The sequence below is a fragment of the Barbatula barbatula genome (assembly GCF_947034865.1).
Source record: "Barbatula barbatula genome assembly, chromosome: 8".
NCBI classification, from domain to species: Eukaryota; Metazoa; Chordata; class Actinopteri; order Cypriniformes; family Nemacheilidae; genus Barbatula; species Barbatula barbatula.
This window is the reverse complement of record NC_136771.1, coordinates 16,558,103-16,576,876: the sequence shown is the minus strand read 5'-3', so window position 1 is coordinate 16,576,876 and position 18,774 is coordinate 16,558,103. Positions and strand designations below refer to the sequence as shown.

Genomic DNA, 18,774 nt, shown 5'->3' with positions numbered 1-18,774 from the left:
ATGATCTATTTTTCTAAAGATTATATTTTGGGGCGTTTTTGGCTTTATTTAGACAGTTGTTGTGTAGAGAGGACAGGAAGTGAGGTGGGCGAGAGATAGAGGGGGTGGGATCGGGAAAGGACCTCGAGCCGGGGTCGCCCGGACGCAACAGTGCTATATGTAAGAGCACATTACCGCAAGGCTATCGGCTATGTTTTCTTAATTATCTTTTTATTTTTAAACTTAAGAGAACATGCACCGTAAAATTTAAATTCAGATTTTCCACAAAAAATTAAAAAAAAAACGTAATTTTACTGTTTTTCTACAGATTTTCTTAAAACCAGTGAAAACGTAAAATTACAGAAAAAGGCTGCAGATTTTATTTAAGACAACAGGAAAACTGTCATTTTACAGGGAAAACGTTATTTTACAGTTTATTTCTGGCACTCAGCTGCTAGAAAATCTTTGTTTTATTAACAAGATTTATTTTAATAACAGTTTATTTTTTTAAATACGGTCAAAAGCTGAAATATGACAGAACAAAAAAAACACATTTACAAGAAAAATGGGGAAAACTATTTAATTTTAAATCCTGAAATTTTACAGAAAAAATATTTTACAGTATATTTCTGTTTTTCCAGTTTACAGAAAATATTCTTTTTTCAGATTTTATTACAGTGATATTTGAAAAAAGTGAATGTTGCCTTTGATTTGTATGGTTTGAGACAGAGTTGTTTATATTACAGATCCAGTGGTGTACACCATCACAAAGAGAGCCATCAGGTTCATTAAACTGGAACTAGGCACATTAAAAGAGGACCTCTCGTGATTGGAGCTGGGGCTTCAGACAAAGAGAAAGAGCAAATTTAAGTCAGCAAATCATATGGAAAACGTAAGTTTTTACTGCTCTCCTCTGCTTACCTGCAGTCAAAGGAGCTCCTGGAAGCATGATGCACTAAGGCGACCTGTAAAATTGTTTCATCGACGTTTTTAACACTCCTGATTTCCTTAACCATGAAAGATTCCACGGGGGAAATCAGCAGATCAAATTCCTCTGGCTGACACTTCTTTTCATCAAAGTTGACCACAAAACAAGACGTGATGTTAAAAACAGTCCCACTTAACTCTGATATCTCTTCTAACGCATCACTATACTTCAGTTTTGCTGGCAAGAAAGTCCCAAATCTGACCAAATCCCCAGTTGTTACTCCGTATTCTTTATCTGTGCCAGAATATATCGTTTGACACATTTCTTTACTTAAACTTTGCATGGCATCTGTCAGAAGGAAGTATAGAGATTTAAAAGGAAACTGATTTTGGTACATTGTGATGTTCTTGCCTGTGCTGTAAAGCTTCGTGTTGAATAATTTATGAAATTTACGACCAGCATCTGCATAGCTCTTCAGTGCAGCCATGTGCTCCCGTGTGGCCCCTGGAATCTTTTCTTCACATGTTGCATTAGCTTTCCACATCAACTTAAACTCTGTACTGTTTTTAAGCTCTTGTTGTAGAAGACCTCCTGGTTTGGTTACTATCTGAAGCATCTCATCTCTGCAACTGGTGTAATTAACAACTTCAGGAAACTTGTCTAAATGTATCAGAGCGTCAGTTACCCGACCCACCGTCTGAAAGCAGAATCAGATCACACAGGAAAAAATATGAATCGCTGAACCCCACAGTGTGATGAGTTTTAGAAGTTATGATGTAGTTATAACAGAGAGCTTACGCTGTACAAGAGTACAAAAAGCAATGCAGGAAATCTCACACTTCCCATTGTTTCAACTGGTTCACGACCAGAGACATAATAGATGGAGAGAACATAGAAATAAAGCTTTGATGAATGCATGCTTTTAGAAAAAAATAAAAACCTATGTATTTATTATTTAAAAAGCTCCCCATAACGTGAAGTACAAAAACATCATGACTTTCACAAAAAAGTTGTTCAACTCACCGTCTTAAGGTAGCTGGATGTTTTAAGGGCTGATACACAGAAATGAAATGACCAGGCAGCACAGGACTTCAGGGTGTGCATCGAATGCCAAAGTCTTGACGTCTTTATGAGGAAGCCTTATCAGAAGCAAGTCTGCCTTTTCCTTCCTGTTTCAGGAAGTAGTCAGCAAAAGCAGAAAGCAAAGCAAATAATGTGAGAGAAGTTATAGTTAATACATTTATTATGACAATGTGAAAGACCAGGAATGTTTTGTGTAAAAAATAGGCAGATTCTTATTTTAAAGAAACGTAAAGGCAATTTACGTTAAAGGCAAACGTAAATTGAAACAGAGGCACATGATACATACTGTAACATGTTGACTTTGTGCAGGATATATTCCTCCGACTTCCTTCCAGAGGACTCTCCCTGAAAACCTCATAGTACCTTGGTAGTAAGAGCCAAGCAAAAGATCAGATTTTCCTTTCTTTATATTTTTGGAGTTAATCTTAAAGGGCCAGATGTTCAAAACATTTAATCTGGATGAAAATTATCCGGATTTGTAAATCCCATTTTTTCCTAGTCAGGATCAAGTAATCCGTTTTACTTTTATACCGGTTTTTCAATTGGACTGGATCACCCTGATCCAGATACACAGTTTTCAGGATTACCAAATCCGGATTACCAGTCCTCTAAATGGGACAACGGATCACAATGTGGGCTTCCAGCAATGTAAAGAACCGGAAGTGGTTGTTTATTTTATGACCCCTCCTTTGAGCCAGATACAATAAAAAACAAATGTACATTAACAAATATATTGTGGATGTTTTGAAAACGTCTTAAAAAACTTGCTAAATGCCCAATAGTTAACAACATAAAGAATGTTCTTAATCTGAGGAGGAGAGAACAGCGGAGACAAGCCCTGCTCTTAGGAGGCGGATCTGAAGTTTCGCTTTAGTTTGCTGTAGTTTGGTCAGCTTGATTTGTTCCTCTGCCAGGAGTATCTGTGCTTCTGCATTTTGAGTTTCTCGTTTTGAGTCCATGGTTCCACCTCATCTGTTGTAGTGAACAAAGGATTTATAGGCTTTGGGCATCCATCCATCAATTTCTTCCGCTTATTCGGGGCCAGGTCGTGGGGGCAGCAGTCTAAGCAGAGATTCCAAGACATCCCTCACCCTAGACACTTCCTCTAGCTCCTCCGGGGGGACACCGAGGCGTTCCCAGGCCAGCCGGGAGACATAGTCTCACCAGCGTGTCCTAGGTCTTCCTAGGGGGAAGGCGTCCAGTAGGCATCCGGAACATCTCTAAGGGATAACCCAGCCACCCTGCGGAGGAAGCTCATTTCGGCCGCCTGTATCCGGGATCTTGTCCTTTCGGTCATGACCCAAAGCTCATGACCATAGGTGAGAGTAGGAATGTAGATTGACAGGTAAATCGAGAGCTTTCTTCACCACAACAGACCCGTACATTGACGCATTACTGCAGAAGCTGCACCAATCCGTCTGTCAATCTCCTGTTCCATCCTTCCCTCACTCGTGAATAAGACCCCGATACGGGCACCGACCCTGGGCCTGGCTCCAGGGTGGTGCCCCGGTTGCGCCATAAGGGCAAAGTCACGGTCCTTGATATGTTTTCCATCATAAGGGATTTTTGAACCACTCTTAGTCTGACCCGTCGCCTAGGACCTGTTTGCCTTGGGTGACCCTACCAGGGGCATATAGCCCCAGACAACATAGCTCCTATGGTCACGGGGTACTCAAACCCCTCCACCACATTAAGGTGGCGGTTTAAGGAAGGGCATGGTTGATTTATTTGAACACAAGCCACAGCACGTCAATTGGTGTGTGGGTATTTGACAGTCATCTTATATTCAGCCTTTCTCAGAGGATTTAGAGAGAAGCTCTGACATAGCAGGTATTGGCCATCGCTACCACCGTTTTGGTGGAAGAGGATACCGTCAAAGGGTGTATGTTGAGCGTGCACAATCACTGAAGCAATATACCACTGAAGAACTGTATGCTCGTTTTCGCTTTGGTAATGCTGATATTAGGTACGTTGCAGACCTTGTCAGGCCCAAGCTTTAACGGAGAGCCCAAAGGAGTTACAGTCTGTCTGTGGAAGAACAGGTCCTCTTTGGTCTGCGCTTCTATGCATCTGGGTCATTCTACCAAGTTGTTGGTGACAATTTAGGAGTGGACAAATCAACTGTGAGTGATGAAGTGAAAGCTGTGTCAAGTGCATTGGCCAGCCTGGTCAATCAGTTTGTTTCACTTCCAAATGAGGTACAGATTGCCCAGACCAAGCACAAGTTTTTTCTTTTGGGGAACATGCCCAATACCTTTGGGGTTATTGACTGCACTCATGCGCATATCCAAGCACCTCATGAGAGGGATTGGGAATACATCAACGGAAAGGGGAGGCACAGCATCAACATCAAACTTTTGGCCGATGCTGACCTCATCATCACAAACTGTGTCGTGAAGTGGCCTGGGTCTGTTCATGATGCACGTATCCTGAGAGAGAGTGCTTTATATAGAGAGCTCCAAACCAACCGATCGGATTGCATACTATTAGGAGACAGGGCCTATCCACTCCTACCATGGCTGATTACTCATTTTCTTGCAGCAACCACACCTACACAGGCACCTTTAACACAGCTCATTGCAAAACAAGATGTACAATTGAGCGTTTAAATGGAGTTCTGAAGAGACGCTTTGCATGCCTTACGTTAACTACTTGCGAGTGGAACCACAGGCAGCATGCAACAGAATACTGGCGTGTATCGTCCTGCACAACATCGCTACCAGGCGCAATGTCCATCTCTGTGATGATGTTTATGATGCACCTGAGCCTGTTGAAGAACCAGACTAACCTCTGGCGTTCTGACAGAATGAGGATAGTACATTTACATTTACATTTATTCATTTGGCAGACGCTTTTATCCAAAGCGACTTACAAGTAGTTGTTTTACAGTGACACATTACTGCAGAGCAATCAGGGGTAAGGTGCCTTGCTCAAGGGCACTTCAGTCATGACCTGCTGGCCCTGAGATTAGAACTGGCAACCTTCTGATCACAAGCCCAACTCTCTAACCACCAGGCCACAGCTGAACTGAATAGTATGCAATTGTTAGACATTATTTTTGACAGGCTCGTGTCTGATGATTGTTTCTTTGAAATGAATATATGGTGATGAATGTCAGAAAAAAGGGAATATACTATTTCTGTTTGTTATCGAAATCTGTTAGGGGGATTATTTCATGGGGACAAGATCATTTTTATTTTTACTAAAATAAATAGCTTAATTGGTAGCCTATGTCTACTTTATCACTGTTACAATGGTTACACAAATCAAGCACAACATATAAATAAAAGTATATATAAATATATAAAGTAAAATATAATATATACACTAAATGATACAAAGGTATTATTTGACCAATTTTTAAGTTGTACTACATTTTCTTCCTGGAATCCACCTTGAAATCCTACATCGTGGCATCAGGATAATCCTGTTTTTTTGGATCAAAGTTATCCAAATCCTTCTGACAGGTTTTGAACAACACAAACTGAATGTTTGATCCAGATTAAAACTAGGATTGGATTCCGTAATCTAGTCTGATTTCAGAATCCTTCCGGCGCAGCCTCAAACCGGACACTCGTTTGTCCTCCTTTTCGGAGTTGCGCTGAATCGGCCTTAAAAAACGCGCTCTAAAACCTTGATTGGGACGCAGCAGCATAGCGTCTGACGCCGTAAGATCTCCGGTCAAACAAATGATTGGCTGAAAGAGGTGTCAAATAAATATCTGATATATAATTGGTTAAAAACGTAAACAAGCCTCCACGAATTGAGGTGGAGTCCACGTACTGGCTACGTCACATCATAACGTTAGGCTTGTTTGAGATGAGCAAAATCTGCGCAGACCCGATCACTGCGAGCTGCATGCCGGTTAGAAAAGTGTCCGAGTTACGTCTTTCTGCCTAAATGGCCTTCCATATACGTCCGCCTTGCTCTGATGTCATGCTGACGTGTGGCAAAAAACTCTCGCCACGGCGAGGCAGCTGTGTCGGATTGAGCAGTCGAGCGCAGTTGCTCTCCCGATTTGCGCTATTCAAAAGCATGATGGGAAACGACTGAGTGACGACACAGCTTCATGCTCATTGGCTGAGAATGTCAATTTATACATTTTCTCTTTATTCTAAGAATTAGATTACGCATCTGGTTATTTATATTTACATGCAAACTAAACAAAAACTAAACACGCCTAGTGAAGTTAAGAATTAGGACATGCGTTTATTTTATATTGCTCATCATTAGAATTCTTCCTTGTTGTAATGTTCACTTTATTCTATTGTATTTGTGTGAATTAATAAATCAATCCATTAAAAATATACATGCACACATACATATCTAAATGGACTGTTTAGTCATTATGCCTCATCTTTGTGTGGTTTCATCTGAGAAGTGTCTGGGTCTTAAAACAAGGGAAGAAATTCTGAAGAATGTTTGCTACAATACAGCTTTGACTTGCATGGTATGGAAAAATAATATGGACGTGAAATGGTGGCAGAAACCTGCTTATTATTAAATATGAAAAACATTTGTTATGACCTGTCTCTCAAAAGCAACTTGCTTTTTACTTCATTTACCATTTGTTTATACAATCCTTGAAAATGTCTCACATGTTGTTGTGTAAGCTGTTTATTTGGACATTATTTGACAGGACATTCTGTGATTATTATTGTAACCATCTAGATGTAAAAACAGTGGTATTTCGATTACATCCACTTCGTCTGCGATAAAAAAACGCGAACGCGATCTCCTCCATTGTTCACGTTTGCAAGCGACATAACAGCGAGATTCATGAAGTGTCCGACAAAGGTCTTTTTTGACCTCTTCCCTTTTACTGCAGCCGCCTACTCTCGCCCGCGAGGCAAGGCGCATCTCAAACAAGCCTGTTAACATGCCGAAACGTCCGACATCATGTAATCCGGAATGGACAAAAGACCACGAATTCATATCAAAAAGCAGTAGAGATGCTTTCCATGGATTTTGCACACTATGTCGCTGTAAAGTGGACGTTAGTAGTAAAGGGAAAGCCGCCATTGACCTACACGCCAGCACTGAAAAACAAAGTTAACTGACGAGCTGCTAGTAAGTCTTCCCTTAGGTGTTAATTTCGAGAGGCAACATCACCTCAGGATGACAAAATCTGCGCAGCAGAGCTTTAAAGTCTATCATGCAGTCAAGCATCACCAGTCATACATGAGTATCTTGAATAAATACAAATACTGTGAACAAACACTTTTTTGCCTCTTCTGTTACACACAGGTCTACATCAAGATATGTTGTTGATCAAATTGTCTGGCAATGAATAGAGTAGGCTATTTCAGAATCACTGTATGATACCATCGATATGATAGACAAAATTGTATTGTATTTGCGAGAACACCAGATGCAGTTATTCTTGCCTCACTAAATGCCACAAAGTGTGAAACAATCAAATTGTTAAACAAATAGCTTTAAAGATAAATGATGTAAGATTTTTTTAAATTAAGTAACTAAAATTTAACAGTTTGATCGCTAATCCTTTGTTTTGGTCAAATCCTTTATCTTTCTAATAAACATCTGAGCAGTGTATGATTCAGCTACTTTTTCTGTCACCTGAACATACACAAAAAAGATGGACTTGATTCTAAGAGACTAAGTGCCGGGGGAAATGAAGCGACTATTCCAAAATTGTTTTAATCAGCATTTTTTTGTATCGTAGCCATTCCAGTCCAGGGTCTGTTGAATTTAAACAAAATCAAACCTCAGTAGTGACACAGGCCTCCAAAAGCAATGTAAAAGACTGACAGCATGGCAAGACACATGAAAACTCTGATAAAAATCAAATTAATAAAACAAATTTAAATTGCTTAAAAGTTAATATTAACTTCTTTTGCAGTTTTTGAGCTCTGTAGAAATACAGATCATCTGAAATAAAAACAATATTTCTTATTACAAATTTGGGACAAATATTGTAGAAGTTCAAAAATGATAATTTTACCTTAACACAAACCTATAAATAATAAATTCATAAAAACTGAAAACAGTTGCAGAACACACACACACACACACAAAAAACTATACCAGAATTACGTTTTTGAACTTTGTCAAATAAAAACAGCCCCCATGCAGACCCCGCACACAAGTAATTACTTTTTTCCAAATAATTGTATTTTATACTGTCAACTATTGTACACATCTGCACACTGAAGATAACTTTTGGCCATGACTGTATAAATCCTTGCATTTTTATTCATGTAAAATACAAAATATATATATACAACATTCTATTTGTTTTTATTTCTGAGATTGCCTAATCATTATCTTCTTACTGGAAAATAGCAGCTTGGTCGTCAACCAAATTTCTCTGTTTGCATTCAACAAAATGGATTTCAAAGACAACAAAATAAACAAATAAAATCATGTGTATTTATTACAATAATTTATTGACAAACTTAGTACAAACCACTTAATATATACGAAATCTGAAATCCAGCTGTCAGCAGTTGGCTGATACGATACAAGCTTTATGGTTGAATAAACTTGTGGCTTTCAAGGAACATGCTTCAGCAGTTACTTCCCAGTATAGGTTTAGGTTTCAGAGGTCAAAATTAAACGAAGAGCGAAAGTCTCTTTCCAATCTTTTGTCTCTCTCCTCTTTTCTCTTAAGTTCTTTAGCATTGAGCTTTGATCCTCTCTCCTGTCTTATTCTTTTTTCTTTAGGTTTATGTTGCACTGCCTGAGCATCTCTAGCCTGAAAATGAGTGACTTTAGGCTGTGGTGTCATTCCATACCCGAAGCCAGTTTGGTCCCTCTTAAGTACTGTGCTGATTGGATTTTTGCGGCCAGAGTGTGAGGGCCCAAGACCGGAAGAGGGGTCCCATCCCAAGCGGAGCATCATTTTAAAACTGTTGCTGGTAGAGGGCAGGCAGTACTGCGGAGTGGATGGGGGGCGGAGCCCACTGAATTGGTGCAGCGTGGACCTGTTGTGTGTTTGAGTGCTGTCTGTGTATTGCACAGCACACACACTACACCACTGAGAACGAACACTGTTGAAACACACACAGACATAAAGTGTTAGATAAAGATAAATTTTTTCTGTCTTAAATTGAAGAAAATATTTGCCTTAAAACCGTTATACTGTGAAATGATATAAAAATCACACAGCACTGCAATAATGATAACATATAAATTCTTAAGTGTTTAAATGTGTAAAGCTCTCCAGGTGAATGGTTGAAAACCAAAATTATAGGCACACAGACTTTGAAAGACAAGTTATTCAAGGTCAAACCTGTCTGTTCCATTTTCAGTGGGCGCACTCCCTGACACACCAAACTGCTCCAGCTCTCTCACCACGTCATGGTGACCTGAATGCACAGCCAAATTCCGTGCATCTCTGCCCTGCATACCAAAACAGGAGACAAAAAGAAGAAATGTGACAAAATAAATGACTATGTTACCAATATCATAGCTAAATGGCATTGTTAGGGAACATACACAGCTATTATATATTGTATGCCTATAAATACAAGGGAACACACATACCGATCAAATCGTGGCCTTAGAATTATATGGTTCTATCTTACATTTTTGTCAAAATTGAGTTATTCACATATTCTTATTCTGTATCGTATTTACATTATGTCATGTTTTTTTATGTGTACATTTCGGCACTTTTTTAAGAAAACAAAAAGGTACTATCTACAAAATCGAATTATATTTTGGTGCTATAAGGTCCTATCTGCGAGCCAAGCAGCACTTTGAATGCACACAAGAGGACCAATCAGGGTCAGCTTTTTCTGTCATGTGGCCGGGATCCTCACTGACAGTGGAAAATATCTGAGAAACAGTGCAACGCAAAACAATGAAACCTCAAGATTGACTGTTTTATTGGTACTCTTGTCAACGAGAGCAGCTCAAACAACACTATTTTTGAATTAGGTTTTGTTAAGGAGTTTTTATATTCATAGCCAACAGCGCTAGTTTCCTAATTCCTGTTTACATACACCCTCATAATGCGATTAATCCCTTCAATTTTACAATATTAAGCCCTTAAAGCCAAATAGTCAACAAAGAATTTACATCATCATGTTATTTCAGCCATAAGCATCTCTATAAGGTCATTTTACCTGCCCCACCTTTTGTGGATAAAACATTTAGATACAACAATTATCACAGCATTTTATGTTTAACTTAGAATGAAATAGTGTCCTAAAATATTAAATAAATGTCATAATGTGTCTTTGTACACATAATCACAACACTTATTTCATGTTTTAATAAAAATTATAAGTGAATTGTTTGTGTTGCTTGAAAATGCAGTGCTTTAATTAAATATTTTGCAGACAGAACCAGCAGAAAGTGATTTTTCTGAATCAGAAGGTTCAATCTGTGTTTGGTCTGTTCCCAAAATCTCCATTTCAGAAATTTAAGAAAATGTTGATATTGTACATTTAGAAAACATTTAGGGACTCTGTCTTTTTCGTGTATGAAAAATAGATTTTTCATGGTCTCTATACTTAAGATTAAAGAGATCACAGATAGAATCTCATGATTTTCCTGCATCATCAATAAACAAACTACAGTTAGTTCAGAATGCAGCTGCCCGAGTTCTTACCAGGTCCAGAAAATACGATCACATAACCCCAATGTTATCAACCCTTCACTGGCTACCCATTAAGTATCGTATTGACTTTAAAGTTCTTTTAATCACTTATAAAGCATTAAACGGTTTAGCCCCTACCTACCTAACAGAGCTTCCCCTTCAGTCGGTCTCTCGACGTTGTGAGAGACTGACTGGGGTTTGATCTTGAGAACCTACCTTCTCCGAGATAATTAATTATAAAACGCCAATGGGCTTGGCGAATGGCACGCGCACGCCAGTCTCCGCCCCGTGCATACGGGTATAAAGGAAGATGGCGGCGGTCATTCACTCATCCTTTGTTCTTCGGAACCTGTGTGTTTGCTGATGCTACACGCGATACTCGACTTCGAGAAAACTTTTAACCTGCTGGATTTATGACGCGGAGCAGCGGACTTCTCCTTTCGGTGGACTTCCCCTGGGCGTTTCGGCAGAAGGCTACAGACCTTAAGAGGTAAGTCCCTCCGGCTACGAGCATGTCTCGTAGCTGTATCCTTGGGTGCGACAGACTCATCCCGGAGTCTGACGGCCATGATTCCTGTGTCACTTGCTTGGGGCTCAAGCATGCTGAGGCAGGTTTCACTGATGCGGTATGTCCCGTGTGTGCGGACATAGCAATCAGGGTGTTGCGGTCACGGTGGCTACGTGCTTTTGAGCGCTGCCACCACCCCGTCTGTTTCCCAGGCGTGTTCAGCTGCCGTTTCGGCGAGGTTGACCGCTTTGGCGAGCGGCGGGGATGATTTAGGGACGCCGATAGATGTTGCTCCGTCAGTTTCACGCTCGCGGACCATCTATACCCCTTCACGCTCACCTGGTTCGTCCCCTACGAGCGGCAGACGGCCGTCTCATAGTGGTAAGATTTCGCATACGGATGATGACGCTATCTCTGTCGCTACGTCGGACAGCTGCCTGCTGGCATCGGATACGGAAGACTCCTCTGATCTCCTGTCGTCAGGCAGTCGAGCTCCGGAGGAGACTGACGCTGAGATGTCGGCCATGCTTTCCCGGGCAGCCGCGTGCATCGGGTTGCAGGGTGTAACAACATCCTCCTCGGAACGCTCGCGGCTAGATGCGCGGTTTCGGGGGCGTGGTCAAAAGCCACGCCCGGCTCCGTTACCATTCTTCCCGGAGGTGCATGACGAGCTCGCCAAGTCCTGGAATGCGCCCCTTTCGGCGCGTTTCAGGCCGGAGGGCTCGGTGGCTGTGACTTCCCTGGTTGGTGGGGCGGCTAGAGGCTATGTTCACGTCCCCCGCGTGGAGCGTGCAGTCGCGGGCCACTTGTGCCCGCAGACAGCTGCCACTTGGGGGGGCTCGACCTAGACTCCCGTCCAGAGCATGTAATCTCTCTTCGACACGTGTCGAAGGCTTGCAGTGCTGCTGGACGAACCGCCTCCGCTCTCCACGCCATGGCGGTCCTCCGGGTTTTTCAGGCGAAAGTCCTGAAGGATTTGGACGGCGGGAAGTCCGACCCAACTCGTATGAGTGAGCTGCGTACTGCCACAGACCTCGCGCTAAGAGCGACGAAGGCCACGGCACGTGCCCTGGGTCGGTCGATGTCCACAATGGTGGTCCAAGAGAGGCATCTGTGGCTTAGTCTTGCGCAGGTGAGCGGCGCCCAGAACGCCCGTTCTTGATGCGCCCATCTCGCAAGCAGGGCTGCTTGGTGATACCGTGGAGGACGGCAGTTCTCCGCGGTCTGGAAGCAGACTGAGGCGATCGAACAGATCCTGCCACGCCGCAACGCGCCCGTCAACAGGTCGGCATGGTCTCGGGCACAGCCTGGTTCCCAGCAGCCCTGCCCTCCCGCGGCGGCCCTCCGGTTGAGGAACCTCCCAGAGGACGACCCACCAGAGAGACCCCCGCGGTAGAGGGCATCTGTTCCCCGTTAGCAGCCCGCCAAGAGGTCCTTTAAGCGGCCCTGACGGGACGAACCAGGGGGAGATTTTACTGGGCCCGAATCCCGGCCTTTCCAATGCCGGATCGGAGAGGGATGCTGCCTGCCACGTTCCATCGAGTCTGGGCCCTTTTCAGGGTCCGGCGCCCACATACTCTCAAAGAGACAAATCTCCCCTGGGTTTTCCTCAACACTCTCGTCCAGACGGTGTATTGGATGGATCGGGCCGCCGACCGCAATCTCCCCTGGACATTGCGTCAGGCCGCCTGAAGCAGGTAAACATACAGAGCCGTCAACCTCCCGGGGGGTCCCCCCTGTGCGAGATGACCGTACTGTCAGCCACCGAACCAGCCTTCCCCGGCACGGTGATGCAGATTGTCCCTCTGGTCCCGTTGTCGCGGTTCTTGGGCGCTTGGTAGTGCACCAGCCCGTCACACTGGATAGAGAGGACAGTCCGTCTCGGTTACTCGATCCAATTCGCCAAGCGCCCCCCCAAGTTTCGGGGCATTCTGTACACCTCGGTGCGAGGAGAGAATGCTTCCGTGCTTCGGCAGGAGGTCGCCGCCCTTCTGGCGAAGGGTTGCGGTCGAACCCGTCCCTATAACCGAGATGTCGTCCGGGTTTTACAGCCCGTACTTCATCGTGCCCAAAAATGGCGGGGGGCTGCGCCCATTTTGGATCTGCGTCGCCTTTACAAGCACCTGCACAGGCTGCCGTTCAGAATGCTGACGCAGAGGCGCATCCTGGGCTTGGTACGTCACCAGGATTGGTTTGTGGCAATCGACCTGAAGGACGCGTACTTTCACGTCTCTATTCTCCCCCGACACCGGCCGTTCCTACGGTTCGCGTTCGAGGGAAGGGCGAATCAGTACAGGGTCCTGCCATTCGGTCTGGCCCTGTCTCCACGGGTTTTTTCCAAACTAGTGGAGGCTGCCTTAGCTCCTGTCAGGGAGCAAGGCGTGCGAGTGCTAAACTATCTCGACGACTGGCTTATCTTGGCACACTCGCGAGATGTGTTGTGCACGCACAGGGACCTTGTGCTTCGGCACCTAGACCGTCTAGGCCTCCGGGTCAACCAGGAGAAGAGCAAGCTCTCCCCCGCGCAGAGCACCTCTTACCTCGGTATGGAACTAGACTCTGTCCGTATGACAGCACGTCTCACCAACGAGCGTGTACAGTCAGTGCTGCGCTGTCTGAGGTTGATCAGTCAGAATCCCTTGACGCCGCTGAATAATTTTCAGAGGCTCCTGGGGCACATGGTGTCCTTGACGGGGGTAATCCCTCTCGGGTTGATGCACATGCGGCCGCTTCAGCACTGGCTACAGAGTCGGGTTCCATGGACAGCGTGGCACGCCTGCACCAGGCGGATTACGGTAACGCCTCAGTGCCTTCGCACTCTCTTACCCTGGTCAGACTTGACCTTTCTCCGAGCGGGGGTTCCGCTCGGACAGGTTTCGAGGCGTGCCGTGGTAACGGCAGACGCCTCCCTGCAAGGGTGGGGTGCGGTGTGCAAGTGGGCACGCAGTATAGGGTCGGTGGACGGGTCCCCGACTGCGTTGGCATATCAACTGCCTAGAGTTGCTGGCAGTCCTTCTGGCACTGAGGAGGCTCCAGCCCCTCGTGCAGGACAAACACGTGCTAGTCCGGGTGGACAGCACGACTGCCGTGGCGTACATCAATCCCAAGGCGGCCTACGCTCACCGCAGTTATCACAACTCGCCCGACGCCTCCTCCTTTGGAGTCAGCAGGTGAAATCCCTGCGGGCCACGTTTCTTCCGGGCAACCTGAGCCAGACAGCCGATGCGCTCTCTCGACAGTGTACTCCCCGCGGAGAGTGGCGACTCCATCCCCGTGCAGCCCGGCTCATGTGGGAAGCGGTTCGGCAGGCACAGGGGGACCTGTTGCCTCCCCGGACTCCACCCATTACCCGCTATGGTATTCCCAGACCGAGGGTCCCCTCGGCACGGATGCCCTAGCACACAGCTGGCCGCGGGACAAGCGGAAGTACGCCTTCCCCCCAGTGAGCCTCCTTGCACAGGTCCTGTGCAAGGTCAGGGAAAAGGGGCATCAGGTTCTGGTGAGTGGCGCCATACTGCCCCAACCAGACCTGGCTCTCGGATCTGGTAGATCTGACGACGGCCCCCCCTGGCCCATTCCCCTGACGAAGGACCTTCCGTTGCAGGGGAAGGGCACGTTGTGGCACCCCAATGCAGGCCTCTGGAACCTCCATGCCTGGCCCCTGGACGGGACGAGGGCTTGCCCGTTAGCGGTCCGGGAGACTGTCTTACAGGCTAGAGCCCCGCCTCTAGGCGGTTATACGCTTAGTGGTGCCAAATTGTCCTGGTGTTCTCCCCGGGAGGAGAACCCGCAGAGTTGCCTGATCGGATCAGTGCTGACCTGCAGGTAAGTATCCCCGTCAGCACATCCTAGTCACCAGGTTCCTCAGGAGCGCGAGAAGGGTGGATCCACCTTGGTCGCGCTCCGTACCCTCTTGGGACCCTAATGTGGTCCTACAGGGCCTTGGTACGGCCCTGGTGAGCCCCTTAGAATTGCCAATCTTCCTCAGTTGGATGAAAGATGCACTCTTTGTGGCGCTCACCTCCTTCAAGAGGGTGGGGGACCTACAGGCATTCTCTGTGTCCCAAAGGTGCCTGGAACTCGGGATCGGTATTCTCACGTGGTCCTGAGATCCTGTCCCGACGACGTGCCCAAGCTTCCCACTACTCCCTTCCGGGACCAGGTGGTGAACCTGCAGGCGCTCCCCTCCGGAGAGGAAGACCCAACCTTTTTAAGTGTTGTGTCCAGTACGCGCGCTGCGCCTCGGTCTGGACCGCACACAGAGCCGCAGAAGCTCTGAGCAGCTCTTTGTCTGTTCTGGGAGACAGCACCCGGGGGGGGCTGTCTCCAAACAGAGGTGGCGCACTGGGTACCAATCCCAGGATCGCCGTGCTCGCTGGCAGTGAGAGCCCACTCCACTCGTGGGCACTGGCAGGGCGCCTCTCTGGCAGACATTGTAGAACTGTGGGTTGGGCTACGCCCAGTACCTTCACGAGGTTTTACAATCTCCACGTGGAACCAGTTGCAGCACATGCCCTTAAACGCCGCCAACGTTTAGGGTGGGCTCCTGGTTTGGGCGTACGCCTGCGAAAGCGCCTTCTCCCCTCACCAGGTGAGACTAGTGCGCTATTGTAGCCTACCTACTTTCCCCTCTCGGGCGAAGTATATACATTCCATCCATCACTTAGCATTGCACTTGGTAACAGACTGAGCGGAGCCGTCTGTTAGAACCAGGTCCGTTATAGGTAGAGTCATCCCTGCTCAGGCAGACCCCTGTATTAGGACTAGTGCCCCATACGTAGTGACTCCCCACTGGGTCGTCCCGTGTGTTGAATTCCTCACTCAGGATTTCCCGATTGGTGAATCTGTGACCTCCCCGCCGGTGGTAATCCCACCTGGATTGTCCCCTATTCGGGCTAACACCTTTCCGCATGTTGTTCTCCCCGCCGGGGAGACCATGTCATGTCTCCACATGTACCTCCCCTCCGGGTAGGATGTGGCCTCCGTAACACACTCTTCTAAGAGGAGAGCAGTGTTTCCCCAGTGTTCGGCTCCGGACAGCTCCTCGCTACTAGAGGCGTACGCCACTGTCCGTGAGGCCGTCAGTAGAGGCTTCTCAGTATGACCAATACTATATGACTGGAAGATTACGTCTCGCGGTAGCACTCTTGTGACTCGCTAGCCCAGTCAGGGTCGCTCCGCTAGAGGTCGTGATATCGGTGCAAGCGCTGTGGCGTTTAAGATTGATCCCCAGTCAGTCTCTCACAACGTCGAGAGACCGACTGAAGGGGAACGTCTCGGTTACGTCTGTAACCTCGGTTCCCTGATGGAGGGAACGAGACGTTGTGACTTCATGCCACAACGCTGCACCGAATCACTGCAGTGAACGGGAGTGCCCTCTCAGGTTCCTCAGTACAAAGGGTGCGTGAATGACCGCCGCCATCTTCCTTTATACCCGTATGCACGGGGCGGAGACTGGCGTGCGCGTGCCATTCGCCAAGCCCATTGGCGTTTTATAATTAATTATCTCGGAGAAGGTAGGTTCTCAAGATCAAACCCCAGTCAGTCTCTCACAACGTCTCGTTCCCTCCATCAGGGAACCGAGGTTACAGACGTAACCGAGACGTTCTATCACACTACGACCCATCACGCTCCCTAAGACTTTTCAGAAAAGCATTCACTTCATGCAAAATAAACCACCGGGAGTCTGCGTTTATTAGGTATAATTTAGTCGAATAATCTAGCTTGTTCTATAAACACCATGCACTGCTGTGTTTTACTTTTTTTGTGCTTTCCTTATTTTCTCCTGTAAAGCTGCTTTCGAACAATGCACATTGTGAAAAACTCTATATAAATAACATGGAATGGAATTGAATTGAATGATTCCGAGGCGACGAAATGTAAGATCAAGTCATTTTGGATATAAGCATGTTAAATGTTAATGTAAATAAAGACCAAATGGTTACCTTATATACCTTAGGTAATGTTTTAATTGAAACGAAAGTTTGAAGTGAAAAGGAATGTTGCAAATAAGAGAAAATACAAATCTGCATTATGCAGAGTGTATAACAATAATATTAAAACAAATTGGAATAATCATTTAAAAAAATCTTGATTTTTACGCACCTGTTTGTCCACTACGCCCACCCATGCAGCACCGTGCTGCAGGAGCAGCCGAACAGCCTCGATCTTCCCTGCATGACTTGCACACATCATGCCTGTCCAGAAAAAATCGTCACGGAAGTTGATGTCACAGCCACGTCGCAGAAGGTCCCTTAGGCCCTGAATATTGCCCTCCTGGGCATATTGTAGAAGTTTGTGGCCACTGCGCTCTGAGGTGTCACCCGTTTGGAAATGACCACCTTCTGATATTCGTCCCGGTCTTCTTCTTCGATTTTGCCCTAATGTCACAACATAAAGAATGATCATTTTCAATCTATTTAAAAAAACTATTCAAAGTACTGTCCCTTTGGTTATTCCTTTTTGGAAATGCTGTTGTTTTTACTGTGATTCATAAATATAAATGTATTTAAATATTTAATGTTTTGTGTTTGGCAGACACTTATCTAACAATTCAGTTAATTCAAAGTATAGCCTGTATTTGATCACGTTTGTCATGTTTCTAATTAACGTTATATGAAATCTATCACTACCTGCTCCTCTTTTCACTCTCCTTGTTGTCACATCACGTGCCTCTCTTGGTCTTTCTTCACTGCTCTCCTGTAGCAGGCTTTGGTAAAAGTCTTTGGCCTCCTGTCCAGTAAGAGGTTGGCGGTCTTCTTTTTTCTTTCCCTCTATCCAGAGCTTTTCCTCCTCTTTGGCTTTAGTAAAGTACATTGGTCTCCGTATTGCATGGTTACTCATCTTTATCACATCTTCGGTTTCTGATATTTAAAAGACTTCTGAAAGATGCTGCTGCTGCTCTTGTTGATGCTTTCAGCACAGAGAGAAGCTTTAATATAATAACACATTAACACATTAGTGGACGAGGCTGAATCCATCCGCTCCACATTAAAAGTCGCGACGCTAAGCCAATATTAAGCTGCGAAAAAGAAGATGGATTCAGTCTTTAACGAACTGATTCGAAAATCCAATACATTGGGGTCTAAAATGTTAAACAAATATCAATACTCTGAATAACCAGTCCTTATTTTGCTAAACAATAAAGTAATCAAAGGACGATAGCAGGACAAGCAGCGTCATAAAACGTCCTCAAACAAAAAAATGTATCAATTAAACGAACGAAAAATATAAAATTTTCGTTTAGCATTACTGTGTGTCAATGATACGTGTGTGCACTAAACAAGATAAAACAAATACACGACCAAATACACAAGAGTTAACATAAACAAACCGTACGCTCCTCTTCTCTCCTCTTCTTCATTTGATGTTTTCTGGGGGTTGAGTAAAAGCTTCCATGCATTACCGCCACCTTCTGGACATTAGTGGGAAAACAAAATGATTCCGCAATCAATGCCTGTAATCCTGTTATCAAACGGCAGAACAACAAAACTACTAATCTTCTACAAAATATATATTTAGGTAAATAGCAGATGCTTTTATACAAATAGACTGAATATTTAAGGAAAGGTGCTACAATACAATTACATTTATTTACAAATATGCCTAAAGAGGGAAAATCTAATAATATAATCTAGTTCAACCAAATTGTATCCTGTTTGTGGTTGCAAAGACCTCCTACAAATGCTTTAAAAATGCATTTAGGCA

General features: G+C 45.2%; 2 protein-coding genes and 1 pseudogene across 6 annotated transcripts; 1 reads left to right on the top strand and 2 right to left on the bottom strand.

Moving 5' to 3' along the window:
* Window positions 1-338: 338 nt before the first annotated feature.
* Window positions 339-2,076, bottom strand: LOC306897356 (ecto-ADP-ribosyltransferase 5). Of its 3 annotated transcripts, XM_079462003.1 has the most exons (4): window positions 1,931-2,012; window positions 1,706-1,761; window positions 901-1,604; window positions 339-820 (listed from the first exon to the last, which is right to left on the bottom strand). In XM_079462003.1, exons 2-4 carry the CDS (start codon window positions 1,751-1,753, stop codon window positions 715-717), a joined length of 858 nt encoding a protein of 285 aa, XP_079318129.1. In that variant the 5' UTR covers window positions 1,754-1,761; window positions 1,931-2,012; the 3' UTR covers window positions 339-714. The 3 variants fall into 3 exon arrangements, with proteins under 3 accessions (XP_079318129.1, XP_079318128.1, XP_079318127.1); XM_079462002.1 differs by lacking the exon at window positions 1,706-1,761 and having other exon boundaries at window positions 1,931-2,076; XM_079462001.1 differs by lacking the exon at window positions 1,931-2,012 and having other exon boundaries at window positions 1,706-1,883.
* A 1,223-nt stretch (window positions 2,077-3,299) lies between these two features.
* Window positions 3,300-4,777, top strand: LOC306897729 (putative nuclease HARBI1; annotated as a pseudogene). Its single transcript has 2 exons — window positions 3,300-3,309; window positions 3,998-4,777. The product of its transcript is annotated as a putative nuclease HARBI1 (transcript).
* A 2,854-nt stretch (window positions 4,778-7,631) lies between these two features.
* gpank1 (G patch domain and ankyrin repeats 1) lies at window positions 7,632-18,470 on the bottom strand. Of its 2 annotated transcripts, none has more exons than XM_079462440.1 (5): window positions 18,401-18,470; window positions 17,700-17,998; window positions 17,173-17,447; window positions 9,246-9,355; window positions 7,632-9,003 (listed from the first exon to the last, which is right to left on the bottom strand). In XM_079462440.1, the coding sequence occupies exons 2-5, from the start codon at window positions 17,908-17,910 to the stop codon at window positions 8,553-8,555; spliced, it is 1,047 nt and encodes a 348-aa protein (XP_079318566.1). In that variant the 5' UTR covers window positions 17,911-17,998; window positions 18,401-18,470; the 3' UTR covers window positions 7,632-8,552. The 2 variants fall into 2 exon arrangements, with proteins under 2 accessions (XP_079318566.1, XP_079318567.1); XM_079462441.1 differs by having other exon boundaries at window positions 8,363-9,003; window positions 17,700-18,088; window positions 18,401-18,428.
* Window positions 18,471-18,774: the final 304 nt, after the last annotated feature.